This window comes from Bactrocera neohumeralis, chromosome 6, assembly GCF_024586455.1.
Source record: "Bactrocera neohumeralis isolate Rockhampton chromosome 6, APGP_CSIRO_Bneo_wtdbg2-racon-allhic-juicebox.fasta_v2, whole genome shotgun sequence".
NCBI lineage: Eukaryota > Metazoa > Arthropoda > Insecta > Diptera > Tephritidae > Bactrocera > Bactrocera neohumeralis.
In genome coordinates this window covers 53,971,205-53,987,643 of record NC_065923.1, presented here as the reverse complement: position 1 = coordinate 53,987,643, position 16,439 = coordinate 53,971,205, and the positions used below count along the sequence as shown (strand labels likewise).

Genomic DNA, 16,439 nt, shown 5'->3' with positions numbered 1-16,439 from the left:
AATAGTATTCCTTGTTGACAGTTTGATCGATTGGAAGGAATTTGTAGTGCACCAAAGCTCGATAATCGAAGAAAACTGTCAACATCACCTTGATTTTCGGCCTTTTTTAACGTGGATTTTTCGGCTTTGGCTCACCTTGCCGCGATATTCGGCCGATTGATCGTCTGTTTCCGGGTCGCAAACATAGATTCAAGACTCAACGCCAGTAATAATACATTTAATTATATCCTGGTTAATGCTATGCTGTTTTTCGAAAAAAAATTGATTGGTTTTGGCACCAATCGTACTTTTACTTTTCTTAGGCCAAATGATCTTTCAAAATGGCTTTCACTGATCCTTCCAATTTTCCAACGTTGCCAGTAAAGTCTCTGACTGTTAATTGTCGATTCCCAGGCACCAATTCCTTTATTTTATTGACGTGTTGATCATGAGTTGATGTTGATGGTCGTCGTGGACGTAGTCCGTCGTCATCGCTCTTTGAAAAATGTATACCAGTCAAAAACCCTTGTCCCCACCACAAACAATTATCAGCCAAGGTGTTTTCCAATATTCTGAACGTTTTGGCACCAGAAATTTGATTCCGCACACAAAATTAAATGGAACTTTTTTATTGAATAATTTCACTATCATAAAAATCGCCGAATGCACTCTATTTACTTCAGAAAGATGTCACTGATAGTCATACCAACATAGAAAAAAATATTTTGACGGATGGGTCACTGAAGTAAGTATCTGGCTAATTTTTTTATCAAGAGTCGCTTAAGTAAACTGGTAAATTTCATGGTCGCTGGCTTTTTGATTGATATCTAACAAATGATTTCTGTTTGTCTTTGGACTCCCATTGTGGTTTGCCTTAACCTTGGACTGATGGGGGCTATTTTTGGGCTATGCTCTAACTAATATTTTATATTTTTGTTCAGTTTATTCACATATTCACGATGGGTTTGTATATTTTTTGCAAATTCTTCCATATATTCTTTACATTTTATGTCATCCTCGTACTAAGCAATCGAAAAGAAATTACCTCAATATTTCGTCGGATTGTCAGACATTCCAAACCGCCCTTGTTTGCTTTAATGAATAAAATATTAAATATTTCTTGAATAAAATCTTTCCATCTTTGTTTTTGTAATTGTGTAGCCTGTTGCCAGATAAAAGATGTGAATCCATATTTATATCCTGAACAGGGTATACTAAGTTGGTCTCGAAGTTTGTAACACCCAGAAGGAAAGGTCGGAGACCCTATAAAGTATATATATAAATGATCAGTATGTCGAGCTGAGTCGATTTAGCGATGTCCGTCTGTCTGTCTGTCCGTATACGAACTAGTTCCCTGTATATATACGAACTGCTCCCTTGTCGGAACGGCCGATTAACTATAACATCGTTTTGAAATGTTGTAAAAGTCATTTTACAAAAATATATTCACGAAATTTGGTATATGCTCATTTGTCGGAACAATGATATATCCGAAGAACACTATAACATATACATAGCTGCCATACAAACTGATTGATCAGAAATCACCTTGTATTTAGCTTCGGAAAACGTTTTTCTTGATTCTTTACATTTTATGTCATCCCCGTACTAACCAATCAAAAAGAAATTACCTCAATATTTCGTCGGATTGTCAGACATTCTAAACCGCCCTTGTTTGCTTTAACGATAAAATGTAAATATACGAATAAAATTTTCCATCTTACTTTAGAATATGTATGTAGCTGTTGCCATAAAACTGGACGCTGAATCCAAATTTTTTCGGTGCAACCGTTTTATATATGACGTTTTTTACTTGTTATATGTATACAATTTTCGCAATAATTAAAATATGTCAGTAAATTTTCAACAGCTCGCAGTAAATCCAAATCTAAATATGTCGAATCAATCTCAATATACTATCCATCCAAAGAATACAATATACAATATATATGTACATATACTCTTGTATATAAAAATATTTCAATTAAACAGAGGCTGGAAGACCGCAAATTTATGGCGGCCATCCATTGTAAACAAATCAGAAAATATAATAACTTAGACATTCGTAGATTTTTCCAAAATATAAAGTCATGTTATACATATCGATTATTTGCATGAATAGTGTCATAACTCAAAAAACACGATTTTTTAGTTGAGTGTGCAGAAATGTGCGCAATGCCCTCGTCCATATTATGCAAAAATTGCTTTACTAAACAGTCCACAGAAGGTCTACTGTTATTTCGCTTATTATGCAGTATTACTTTTGAATCACAACAACGACCCATCTCAGTTTGCTAGAGTAAAATTAGTTTTTTTATTATTGTAAATAAAATTATAATTTTTAATGTTTTTTTCTCAGCAATAGCGACTCATTTTAGGTATGACAGCGAAATTGCTTTGCACAAATAACGCCATAATTCAAAGCGGAAGATATTTATGCCCGTAAAAATCTTTAGTACTATACGCTATGCAGTCCACTTATGTAGTTTATTCAATCCACGTATGGTGTTTATTTTAAATTTGCTAAATAAGAGACAATTGTAAACTTTAAAACGTTCTCCTTAAAAATCGACTTTTTGAGTTATGACACTACTTTTGTAAATACGATAGGTAAATTCATTTCATACGGATAAATACAATTGAATATATTTACATTTGCTGTTCATAACAATAACAAACCATCAAAACAAGTTTTCTCTTGCCATACGCAATTTCGAAAACGATGTTCTCTTAACTCAATGCCGAAGCGCTTAAGAGAGTAGCGCAACTCCCTTTGTGCATTTCTTGCTGCCAGAGGAAGCTGTTGTCATAATATTATATATATACATATGTACATCAATATATATCTCAGAGCACATTGCAGATTAAAACCAGGCGTGCTCTCTGAGAGCGAAGTTATGTTCGAATTTTCGATATAAACAAAACGTAAATGCTAGAAACTCGTACAACCGGGGTGAAGGCGCTTAATAATACAGGCGAAATGTACACTGGCAAAAATAAAGGGAATTACACAAAATATATAAAAGAATTATACACAAACAAATATATGTTTATCCTGATTTTGTTGTAATGTTACATTGATCTTAATTGAAAAAAGCAAAGTCCGGCGCTGAACGTTGTTTTCCATAATTTCCAACTATGTGTATGCTTTGCTTGCGTATTGCTCTAAATCTCCTAAGGACTGTTGAAAGTCTTGCTTTTGAGTTGAACTCCTGGGCTGGAATGGCACAGTATCTGAAAAGTCTGATTGAAGCCCAGATTAAGCCTTCAGTTTATAAACCCTTTCACAGACAATCTGAATAATGATTAAAGGCGCACTTGGCCCCGACTAGCGTGTTATCTTTACGCTATCGAAAAATTCAACGCGCTAAAATTTATGCCATTCGTTAAATGCTTCATGTGTAGGTTTTTTTTATGAGCTTTAATCTAAAGTAAAGGCTATTAGGATGCTGGTTCGATTATATTTTGAGGACCATGGAGCACCGTAATCGAAGGCTAAGTTTTTTCAACAGAGGGTATTCAATATTACTTAATAAATTTCCGCTTTCAGTCGGATTTCGAGAGTAAAAAAGCACTCAGATCTATATCCCTCATTAAGAAGCCGCATACATGCTAGAAATAGTAATAGTAATAAATGACCTGACGTATAGCTGGATTCAGTAACCAGTCTCTAGTCATTTTGAAGTAAAATCTCAATTTGTGACTAGTTACTATTCACTAAACAGTCTCTAACGTTAGTCTCAAAATATTGCCTCAAATTTGAGACCTGGTAGTTAGCAGGTCACAAAACCAAAAAGAACTCTTGTCTGCCATTTTGAATATACTTATATATACTGAAATAGAGATCATCATAGATATTAATCGATTGTCGTTTTTTTTTTTTTTTATATTTTGTAAGCAACTCAAACACCAAAAGGTTAAAAATAAATCAATTTTACATAAATTTCGTAAATATTATGAAACAAAGTCAACATATATTTTTATTTTTATTGATAAATATGTTTTTTGACTATGTTATAGAAAATTTAATATTTGTTATCGACATATTTATTTTCATTCAAGTTTAAAAATATCTCTGAATAATGAAATGTAATAGATTTTGTGACTGTCACTTACAGAATAGCAAAATCGTCTCAAGTCACAAAAATTGTCTCTAACTCAAAATCTCAAACTTAGAGGCTTGAGACTGTATCACAGTACAAAATCGCACGGGTAGTTCTTCGCATCACTTTTCCAATTATCCGCTCCGTGTACTCACACTACACTTGGCCGAGCAGCGCGCGTACGTTTTACTTTTGCCGCCTTGCGCTTTGGTGTGCCGCCAGCCAACTTGCTAGCTAGCTAGGCTGCTCCCCAGCTACCACCAACAAGCGCTTTTGTATACCATGCCGATTGCCGCCTTTTGGAGTCAACAACAACGACAACAAAAAACATAACAACAATGACTAGCTATGACCAGAGAACGCCGACGCGCACGTCAACTACAGCAACGACGGCAACAACAACGCCAGTGTAGTAGCAGCGCTGACGAAAAACGAATACATCACAGGCAGCAGCCGACAAGCGTGGCGTAGCGTAGAAGAGGTTTGTTGTTTCAAACGTTGCGGCAGTGTGGTGCCCGTTCAGTCAGTGGTCGTACGTTGAGCGTAAAAGTAATGATATTCGTGAAATAAAACGGATTTTATGCGAAGAAGGGACGGTTAAAGGCTGAAAAATAAACGGAAGTTCCGAGCGAGATATTCGGAAGGCATGTGTTTTTGTGTTGAATTTTGCAAGGAATTATAAAAGGCAGTGCGAAAGTGTTGGAATAATGGAATTCAATTAGCAATTTTAATGAAAAGTGTTTTCGAATCGATATAGATGAGATTTTGGAGTTCTTTAGTGAAAAAGTGCAAAGATAATGTTAAACAGCAAACTTCAGCTGTATGTAAATAACATGCCAAAGTGTCGCGATTTCTCAAATGGAAATTAAAAATACTCGAAGAAGAATGCCAAAGTGCTCGAGCGTTGGCCGGATGTAATTTCCATAAGCAATGAATTTCCTGTGTCGGACCAATTGAGTGCTTTGTTGTGTCGGTAGTGCGTGGCGCATATTTTTGTCGCCGAAAAAATTAAGACGAGTTGCAAACCAACAACAATCAATGTTTAAAAATAGAAATTGGTTTTAAATAAGAAATAAAGTGAGTTAAGTGCAGCGATAGTATTAAATAAATTGTTCAGGTTGGCCAACAATTGGTTGAAAATGTGGTCTTAAAGTTAATGTTTTCTTAAAGCGTCTACTTTACTAGAAGTAAACATTTGATTTTTGACGCCGCGAATGGACCCATACATACTCAAACATACATACATATGTATGTACATATGTGAGCACGAGTCTTGTCGACCCGCATTGCAGAGAAAGTGCGAAAAGTTGTGTGAGCTAAAATATTTGCAGACACTGAAAATGTCAGCTGAATGTTGTCCAAACCAGTAAAGGCGCTATAAAGCGGTAAGGAAGTGCGCCCGTGAGTACAGTGACACAGTAAAATAGAGTGGAAGTGGTGGAAAAGCGACTGCCTACCATACGCCAAAAACCTGTCGATCAAAGCGACACAGCAAATGCAAAAACCTATAGCGTTTTACCACTTAGGTAAGTGACGCGCTGAGCCACTGCCTGACTGGCGGCGCTCATTTTACCTGCCAAAACGATAAGGATAATAAACGGCAGCCGCGGTGAAGTGCAAAGTACAGTGAATGCTAAAATGCGCGCGTGTTGCAATCAAGAAAAAATTATAAAAAAAAAATAAAATAAAAAGTGGGAGCAGCAAATTGAAAACAGTGTTTTCATAAAAATAAAAAAGCGTAAAAAATAAGAATCCAGCAAATTATTTGTCTCCAGCAAGCTCCGTTGGCATTACTGCTGATTACAAAAAAGTTTCGTTGCCACAAATAATAAATAAGCAAATACTCGGCAATAAAACAAAAGCAAAGGCAAAGGTAGTTTAGCAATTCAGCCGTCAAGAGCAAACAGCCAAGCCAGCAAAATCAGAAACCATCAATGTGTAATATCCACCTATGCACGCACTGTCGGCACTCGGCTGCTACTGATTGTTTGCGGTTGCATTTACTTGTCGTAAATCACGCAAACCAATTGTCGTAGACATTGCGCCAGACTGCACAAAAAGCGAAAAACCGAAAAAGCGTGGCGAGCGAAACAGTGAATCACAGCAAACGGCAAAACAGAAGTTATCGACTTCGAGCGGTCCGTCAATAAAAAAAAAACGTTGACAAGCCGCGTGCAACGTTGCGACGTGGAATTAAATATAAAACAAACAACAACAATTCGAACAACAAACAACAAGCGGAATATTCAACAGCGTAAAAAGCGCGTACTTTGCATTTATTTTGGCGTTCGTCAGCAACATGGCGGGCAATATCGTCAAATGGTGGAAGCATAAAATACTCGGCGGCTATAAACAATTCTCAGGTAAATTGCGATTTTCCTTTAATACACGTTCATACTTACACATGGATTTATTTGTTTATGTGCATCTCTGAGCGCCAATCGGTGGAAGATGCGTTACATGAAAGTTATGGCGACGTAAAGTTTAGACTTTAAACTCTATGGCGAATACAAATGTACTCTAGGAATGGCAAAAATTAAGTAATACATTCCCGTACAGAGGACCGGGTCTAAAATATACATACATATAGATAATTAGATCGAGGTCTACATCTAATCTATTGAATTTTTACGTGCAATTGTTGAAATTTTTAATTCCCTGTTGTTGCTGTTGTTGTAGCGACAGAAAACATACAGTAATTTCGAGGTATGGTGCCAATTCCTTGCTGGGATAAAAGTCTATGCCTTTTCCGATTCCTTATACCCGAATGTCGTGGGAACAGAACGGAAATTTCGCCAGTGTTTAGTAGTACTTTCATACAAAAATTGTTTGCGATTTCATACAAAAGTAAAGCCAAAAATAATATAGTAACTCTAAATTATTAGTTCTCGGTTGAAAACCATCCTTCGAAAAAATCTTGCCAAATAAAATTAACCAGCGCGAATTGTACATACTTGGATTAGTACCGTTAAATAAAGGGATCTTCATTCAAAACATGGAAAGCTCTGCATTTAAAATTCAACAGGAAATTAATCTCTTTATATTGCGCAAAATAATAAAGAGGCGACTAACTTTTGTTTAAGTTTCTGTCTATATTGATTTTCACGCAATGTGTATATACAAATAACAGGAAAATCGACTTTGAACCTAAATGTGAGATGTAGAGCTTTTCCAAATGCGCTGCCGGTTTGGCTTTATGAAATCTCAAATATCTTGAGAGGTAGCCAATGAAAAATTATTTGTGGTTCTCATTAATATCATACCAATAACTCTTGAACGTGATATCAGTAAAGTTGGAAGCAAATCTCCATAGAAAGAAGCGTTGCTGTTTAGTTAACCGAAGGTAGTTCACACAACTCAAGTTTGCATATAAAATATACATCGCTTGAAAATCATTAGTAAATCATACAATTGAGATATAACTACCTGCAGGGACTAATATCCTTCCAAACTTACTTGTGTACTTCGTTAACGAGTCGACAACAAGTTTTTTGCTAAACTCAGCTATGAAACAAACCAAAGTAAAATGGTGCTGGCAGATAATAAATCAACCGCGTGTTTAAATGACAACAAATTAGTCTACTGCAGAGATAAAGTGATGCCCAACTCTCCTGCCATTGGAAATGAGAGAGCAACTCTCCTACCCGACTTTGACAGCTGACTGGATCGGGTATGTTTTGACGTTTCACAATTGGAACGACTACAACGGCCAGATATGAATTGTACCAAAAATAAATGTGAACGGAGGAATTTGTTGCCACCATTCAAGATTACTAAATAAATAAAAATGTAAAAAATGAAAATTACTTGCAGGAGAAAATATCTTAGATATTAAAAGATTCAATTTGATTTAATATTAGGATGAGTCAAACTGTAGCTTACCGAATTTGTGTGCTAAAATGGGCCTATATACAGGGAAAGCTACAATAACTACGCAGGTAGAATTCTTAATTTGTCAATTCTTGTAAAGCATAAAATTTACTTAAAGATCCACCTCAGGGGGATTTTTAAATTCAAAAATTTGTATATTAGACAGAACACAGTTGATGGAAGCAGAATTTGTTAAATGGCATATACATTAATATCAGCATATCATATGCATGCACCTTACTGCGTGTAAAACAAAATGCGATGAACACTATGGAAAGTATTTTTTAGGCTGGATCGACCTACACATATTCGAAAGTTTCGTATGTATGTATGTTGGTTTTAAAAAATGAATAGAAAAGAAGTAGTCTCTTTAATCTGACGCTTGTGTTGGTTGGAAGTAGGTTAATGAAGTGTGCAGTTCACAGCTGTAGTCACAGTGGCTTCAACAAAGTTGTCTAAGTATTAATGATCTCTGTATTATAACCATAAATAATTAAACGATATTATCAAAAATAATGGGATAACAACTTATCAAGTGCAAAAAGCATTAGCAACTTGTTCAAAAATCAAATTCAAGTCATCTAGAAGCAAGCAAACACAGACCATTATATAAGTTTGTGGATATGTAAGAGCTCACATTGATATACTATTATATGTATATAAAAATTCAAACCCTGGCATGTTTCTTCGTTCAAAAAATTATTTCGAAATCTTCATAAATATACTACAAAAAAGCAAATAAAAAGGAAGTAATGACCGCCGTGGACCTTATACACTAACAGTGCCTTTCGGTTTGAGTATACGTCGATGAGTCGACACTTGCGACGCAGCTTGTTGGAGTATTCACCAAATGTTAGAACATCCATTGATCATTTGAGTTTGAAAACGCCGCAACTATAACAAGCAAACAGTGCAAAGAGCAGAAGAAAAACACCGAAAATATTAAGAACAACGACGAGCCTGACAAAGACATGCAGACATACACGGCTCGTACAAGAAAATTGAAGGCAGCGGGTTTTTTCTTTTTTATGCTACCGCTTCCTATGCGGTCGCTACAGGTCACAGCCACACAATTGTACACACGTTTGAACATTTACATATCTAAATCACGTATAGATATGTATGTATATGTTTGTGTGCGAGATCATGATGAGTTTTTTGGTATTTCGGTTTCGGTTTTTGTTGCCTACCATTTCGTATAAATATGCTGTGGTCTATAAAATAAAAATAGATGAAGTGGTGGCAGCGAAACAACGAACGACAGCCTAATAAGACAGTGTACCACCGAGCCGCCGGTGCCGCCAATATCAGATCTCGACACATATGTACATACAAGTATATACTCACATGCAATGATACTGCAGACAACAGCAATCGCCTATCGAGCGCATTGGCTCTGCAGGAAGAAGGGAGAACAATAACAATTTGCCGAGCGGCGCGCTAGTGAGAATGTATGTTGTTGAAAAGAACATGCAGAGAAAACTAAATTATAAATGAGAAGATCGCCGAAAAGGGAAAAATGAAGATAGATCAAATCTTTTGTTGTGTGTTTTTCTTATTATTTTTGTTTTTTCTACCTACTCCATTCTCTTTTTTATTTTCGTTGCGATCAATTGAATTAACAAAGCCGCCACTTGCAACTGCACTACGACCGATAGATTCCCCCGAATTATTTTAGCAGGTCTATGCGCGGCTAGAGTTCAATGCGGAGCCGCCGGCGTGGTAACTCTGAAAGCGAGCTACTGCCGTGTGTAGTTCTGAGTTCGTATGCACTCACCGAAACCTTTTTCGAGCAATACGAAATTATGCGCAAACGAAAAGCTAGAAAACAACAAAATTATACACAAATATATAAGAAACAACCAGCAGCTAATACATACATAATAAGTATGTATGTATATTGTAGACAAAAGTAAACAATTCCTAAAAGGAAGCAGCCAAAGATGGCAATGAAACCGAAAAGAAGAAAGAAAAAAGCAGAATTGTGAAGAAAGCAAGATGGAATACAAAAACAATAAAAATGTGTAGAATACAATGGAAGACAACAATAATGTGTGTATGTAGTAAGCGGCAGGTATAACGAAATGCGTCGGAAGACACTGGTAGAATCCAGATACTACTGGCACACATTGTTAAAACACCAAGACTGCTAGTTAGCAATTTGCACTTCAAATGCACCTCAAAATGTATACGAAAAGATATACAGATATCCACTTAACTATACTTACATATAATTGATAGATACAGGGTACTTAAAAACCAAAGAGAGCCATACTTTAACGGCCAAAAAATCTTGCAAATATGTTTGCGAGCTCCAGTGAGAAGACATGCTTACCATTGATAAAAGTGAACTGCAGAACACTAGCATGGTCTGTACGGCGGCTTGTTCTTCTAACTGTTGAGTACAAATAATAGTTTCGGAACCTTTCCAATCGAAATGGATCGACATTTTTATTCGAGTAAATTGAAAAAAATTTTATATGTTTTCTTCCGCTAAAACAACAAGAATAAGCATTTTACAAACGAGAATTTAATATTTAAAATTTTTAATCTTTAAAAGCAATAGTATCGCACGATGCTCCTTTCGCAGTAGGTTTCATTTTCTCCTCCTCCTTTTATTAGGAGCACTCTCAAACTTTTGGCCATACATTATGGTCTGCAATTTCTGGTAATGGTAGAAAACTAGGCTGACGCTTTCCTACGCATATATACATATGTATCTACGAGACTTCAATGTCTAGTGGCTTCCAAAAATAACAGTGAATGAATCCAAATATATGACAATATTCGCTGTATAGAAATTAGAGAAATTATCCGATAGAAATTATGTATATTTATTTGTCTAGCTGAAACCTATATAATTTATAGAGGAAAAGGGATTTATTTTTCAAAAAGTCACTTAAAAAACATGTCTCCAAGGTCCGCAAAGAGTTTCTTTTAACAGCTTTTAGAGTAAGCGTCAATTTTAATAACAACATATAAAACATCAATAGTCATACACACACTTAAAAGCAGACTCGATAAGGCCGATAGCCCCACAGAAAAGCCATTTCAAATAGCAGCATTAAAAGCGAAGACAACAACAAGTTAAATACCTCCTCCTACTTGTTGCACATTTTGTTGGCATTCGGCATCTCTATAGTGAAGTTAAATACCGAAAGAGAAATAATAATAACAGCGCGCATGCGCGCGGCACTCACAAAAACACAAAGCGGCCGGCCGACAAACGTGAATACAGGCTACGCGGCTACAGAGCTGGCAAGCCTAAGACGAACGCTACACTTGGTGCGGGCCGCCAGTCAAGCCAGCAACCATTGAGCCACAATCGAAGAGCAACGAAACAACAAAATAAGACAACAATAATAATAACAGCTGCAGCATAAACCCGTTCAAACAATCAACCGGCCAACAATTCAACTGCTTGCCGTCCCCCATTGCTTTGGTTCCCTCATTGCACAAGATACATTTTTTCTTTTTTCGTACTTTACTCGTGCAGTTGAAGTTTTTCTTGCTCGCATGGCGGCGTGCAGCGTTTGTTAGATGGCGGCTTCATTTTCAAGCTGCCGCCGGTGCGATCGTCTACTAAAGTCAGCAGCACATTGAACAACACCACCGCCGACTTCACCGGCACCATCGTCATCATCACAACTGCACCGCCAAAGCTGCCTCCAACGTTGGTCGGTCGGTCGGTCGGTTTTTGTGTGCCGCATCAAGCGGCTCTTGCTGAATTGCGTCTTTCGTAGCGAGGTGATGCCGCCGACCACGAGATGCCGATGATTGCAATGTCTCAGAGACCGTCAGCCGGGCAGTATACGAATGCTTTGCTGTTGTAATATTTTAAGTGCATAAGTTTTATTCCCTTCACGCTTTAAATTATAATTGCGTGAACTAACATTTCGGTTCTAATTTTGCAATGCTGTCATCTGTTAATTTACGTGATTCCGTGTCTATTAGGTAAATGACTAGTAATTACCGTACGACGAGCTCTAGGGTAGACCATATGTTCCCATCTCAATCAATTCAAATCTGCTAAAATCCTCAACAGCTCGCCAGTCGTGGTAACTCCTCCTTTCCTTTCGCTTTTTGGCGCCAATCGGAGATTTCAAGTGTACCCAGGTCCTCTCCACCTGGTTTTTACAATGGAGGGGAGGTCTTGCTCTTCTTCTGCTTCCCTGGTGGGCTATTGCGTCGAGTACTTTAAATTCGTGGAGTCAATGTCATCGAATATCTCGTACAGCCACTGCGATATTTGCCTGAATGTACAAAGAACTAATCTCAAACCTTTCTCTCGAAAACTGTAACGACGAATATCTCGTCCATGCCTCTATTATTCTTTGGACTACAACCAGACCTTAAATATTCATTCAATCATTTGGACCTGAGGAAAGAGTTCCCTAAATATGAAATTTGATTTTATTGTAGTAGAATAAAGTAGTGTTAATAAAAAATTTCTGCATCCGGTTTAGTAAAGCTCTTAAAAGCAAAATTGTTTTTGGATTAATTTGGTGTTTCCAAGAGTACAAGTGATTTACTTTGAATTGGATAGCTTCCTTCCCGAAGCAACAAGTAAGAACTTTTTAAAGTTTACTTCTTCTTGAGAAGCTTCCTTCAGAAAAACATCAGAAGCAAATGCTTTAATGGTACCTTGGCTATGTTATAACGATGAAACTAGTCGTTTCACATTATTCGGATAAGAATATGAGGGAATTAGTTGGCTCAGAGGGAAAGTATGCTACAACAGTCGACAGCTTCTGACTTGAGAAACAACAGTGGAAGAACTTCAAAGCTCTTAGTGGGCCTGATATATCAATTTGAGGAGTCTTAGTATCCGTATATTTGACTTAAAGTATTACGGTTTTTTCGAATAATTTACTCTGAAATCTGTGGACAACCCGTGCACTTTTCAGTTTCCTTTAGCTATTTTGCTTTTCAAATATTAACTTAGCAATCGAGCGCACTTCACGAAGGCTATAAATTGGCGCGTCAAAATTTTTTGTCCAACATTTCGCTACACAGTTGTTTTGATATTTGGCCTTACGTGCCGCTATGCCATGTGTCGTCCCTCATGCTCCATCAAGTTGGCCCGCTGACAACAAGAAATTGAGGCAAATGCACATACAAAAGATGAGTTGAATACGCCGACTCGCCGCGACCATACACAAACACTCACCGGGCAGACGAAACCATCAGATGATCATCATACGTACGTACGTATGTATGCCCATGGTTCGTCCGTCAGACGCTGTATCCATCCTCTGCGACGTTTGCGAGTCAAGTTTCACAAGTTTTTAAAGCTGCAGCAGTTGCTTGTTAGTTTTTATTGCAGCGCTTGCTGTGCTGTTGTTGGAATCGTTTATTTTATTCGTTATTCGTTATTTTTTATTTTTGTTTGGTTTAATTTGAGCGGTTATTTACAACATATTCGAATACTTAGGCGAGCTGTGTAGGAATCACAGACATTCAAAAGCATGTGCTACAGCCTCAACCATTCAAGGTATCTTTAATTTCCAAAGCAGTTGTTTGTTTTGTTTTTGGGTTAAGTACAACGTCGTTATTTTATGATGGAAAACAGCTGTTCCGGGGAGACTAAGGGACTTGTAAATTTCCTCTAAAGAAGAGCTATTAAATCTTAAGCGCTCTTTGCCACTGAGCTCTACGGCCGTACATAGGTCCAAAAGAATTGTATATTATATATGAGCGCAACAACAACGCCGTCATTAAATGACAGTTCACATACGGACTCTTTTGTCGCCCAAACCAGCTGTTTTAAATTCGAGTGGACGACGAAGAAAGACGAAGTGCCGCTGATGCTCGGGTGTCACTTTGTGTTCTTATTCGTAATAGTTTGCTGCTACGCAATTCGGCATGAACCACATCCATGGAAATGCCTGGTAAGCAAATGTGAGACCATACCAACATACTACAAATGAACTTTGCGAAGCGTAGCCGAACCGCACAAACATTTGTTTTTTTTTGTGAAAAGGAAAACAAAAAAAATCGACTCGACTGTGGGACAAAGAAAGAGAATTTGCCGATAATGAGTGACAAAAGAGTCCCCGTCTGAACGCCGACTAACAGGTCATACGCGTAGGCTCGGCCATAATAAATGCTAAATAAAAGCAATGGTAAGACAGGGTCTCGCAGCGTCCGACAGGTACTTGGCGTTCTTTCAAAAAATAAAACAATAAGAACTGAAGTATTGCGCAGGCGCATGCGCAGTCGACCCAGTCGCAATTATGCGTATCGGCGTCGTCGGTCGGCGAATGCACTTACGATTAAAGGCTGGCGGCCTGTAGTGCCTTCACAAAAAGCTGTTAGCTTGTAGCTTCTGCATTTATTTTGCCATTCCTTTATGCCTGCATATTTTGCCCGCACGGCCTACAAATGGTAAATAAAAAAATGGCAAAGAACGCGAAACATTTTAGCCTTTAAGGTTGGTCTGCATGCTGAGCTGGTCTCTGAATGTCCGCGCACGTTTGTATGTGCCATTTCGGCGAATTTACAACAGAGAAGATCAAGACGCGATTTCCGACAGCTACCCAGTCAAGCCACCACAAGCCAGGGATAGAGGAAGCATGCCGCCAATCGCGCGGTGCTCACAGCATTGGTAGCGATCAATGGTGCCAACAAACTAAGCCGCCGCCCGACCAGCCAAAGACGTCACTAAAATATGGAAGAAGCCGCGCACAAACAGCTCCACCGTATCAAAACAATGCAAGCTGCTGCCGCCGCTGTGTTGAAAAAAGGCTGTGGAGGCAGTAAAAGCAGGAAACTGCTGGGCAAAGTCATTGCTGCGGTCGATACGTTGTGTGGCGGCTTGGGTTTTTGGCGCGCCATGGCGGCGCGATCCGGTTTCAAGTGATCGTAAAATGTTGTGCAATGGGCTTTTGTGGCTTTCAGCTTTAAACTTTAATATCTTGACTTAGGCAGACAATGGCCACAAGCCTACAATACAAAGGCATCAGGCGAACAGCCTAAAAACGTGTAAAAAACACAAGCTGTTGCCTTTTTGGTTTGTGCCGATGGCATAGTTTTGTTGTTGTTTAATTTTTGTTCGTTTTCGGTACCACTTTTTGGAAATATATAATAGCGCATGCTTTGGTGATTAGTTTCGAAATTTTTGGGAGAATGAATACGATTGAACTTATGCAGCACTTAGGTGCAACCGCAATAAAGAAGCTATAAAGTGTGATGATTTAGGAATTAGGTGGAATTTGGAAAACTTTTCCAATCTACAAAATTATCTACAAGGAGCGTTCCAAGGTAAACAGTAATTTGAATCTAGCGCCCCCTGGTGGCGCCATCTATTTGTCGACAGGTGCGTTAGAATCTTCTATCTTTATCGATTGCCCAATGAGAATTTCATGACATTTCATCGAATGGAAGTGAAGTTATTGCGTTTTAAGTGTCAGTATGTTTGTCTTATCGGTGTGAAAATGAGCTTCGACCAAAGAGCTAACATTAAACTTTGTTTTAAAATTGGTAAAACTTTTACCGAAACGTTTCAATTGATGAAACAAGTTTATGGCGATGGTTGCTTATCCCGTAGCAGAGTGCACGAGTGGCTTTAACGTTTTCAAAGTGATCGTGAGGACATAAGTGACGATCAACATGTGGGACAATCAAAATCCGTGATCACCGGAAACTCCATCGAAACTGTAAAAAATCAGCCGAAATCATCATTGAAATTCATGGAAATGGAATTGAACATCTCCAAAACATCGATTTATCGCATTTTGACCGAATATTTGGGCTTACGAAAGGTGTGTTCAAGGTTTGTTCCGCACAAATTGATAGGCAACCAAAAATTGCTCAGTATCCAACATTCGAAGGACGATTATATGACCAAAAATCACATTTTTACCATTAACCACTCCCCGTATTCACCTGATATGGCACCGTGCGACTTCTTCCTTTTCGGAAAAATGCATTTGCCCATGAAAGGGAAGCGTTATGCAGACGTGGAGCCCATTCAAAAGGCCTGCATCGGCATACTGGCGGCCATACTGGCCAACGAGCTAAAACAGTCGTTCGACATGCTTTTGGACCGTGCAAAAAGCTGTATTGAAGCTTTGGAACGCACCTTGTAAAAGCAGCCTTTTTCAAAATATTCATCAGAATGATAATGCGGTCAGACCCATCGTTGCCTCCAGCTATACATATAGTACATTACTTGCATAAAAAGGCCATTCAGCCAAATTTTGTTTAGTTCTTTAGCTGAATGGCCTATGAAGCGGCGCATAAAAGTTGCAACATTGTTGCCGAGCCTCATGACTAAGCAAAACTCAACGCGCAGACGCAACTTTTGACAAATAAACATCATAGCAACGCTAGCAATGAACAGCAAAATATGCAACACACAAAACAAGACAGATCGGTTGGTTAAAGTATCATTTTCTTAAGAAATCAAGGTGTTAAAATGTGAAGCTTTGAATACATGTTGACTTTATAAATGCAAAACAAATGAGTATTTACTATCAACAAAGG

The 16,439-nt window shown here is 38.0% G+C and overlaps 1 protein-coding gene across 2 annotated transcripts in view; it reads left to right on the top strand.

The window, feature by feature from the left end:
- The first annotated feature begins 4,610 nt into the window (after nt 1–4,610).
- LOC126762275 (protein naked cuticle) overlaps nt 4,611–16,439 on the top strand; it is a 162,789-nt gene continuing 150,960 nt past the window's right edge. The window contains exons 1-2 of one of the 2 annotated variants that reach the window (XM_050478926.1): nt 4,611–5,159; nt 5,450–6,445. In XM_050478926.1, coding sequence (XP_050334883.1) covers nt 6,382–6,445 — 64 coding nt within the window. In that variant the 5' untranslated portion in view covers nt 4,611–5,159; nt 5,450–6,381. Of the gene's footprint in view, nt 6,446–16,439 lie in introns of both variants that reach the window. The other variant, XM_050478925.1, reaches the window with a different exon arrangement.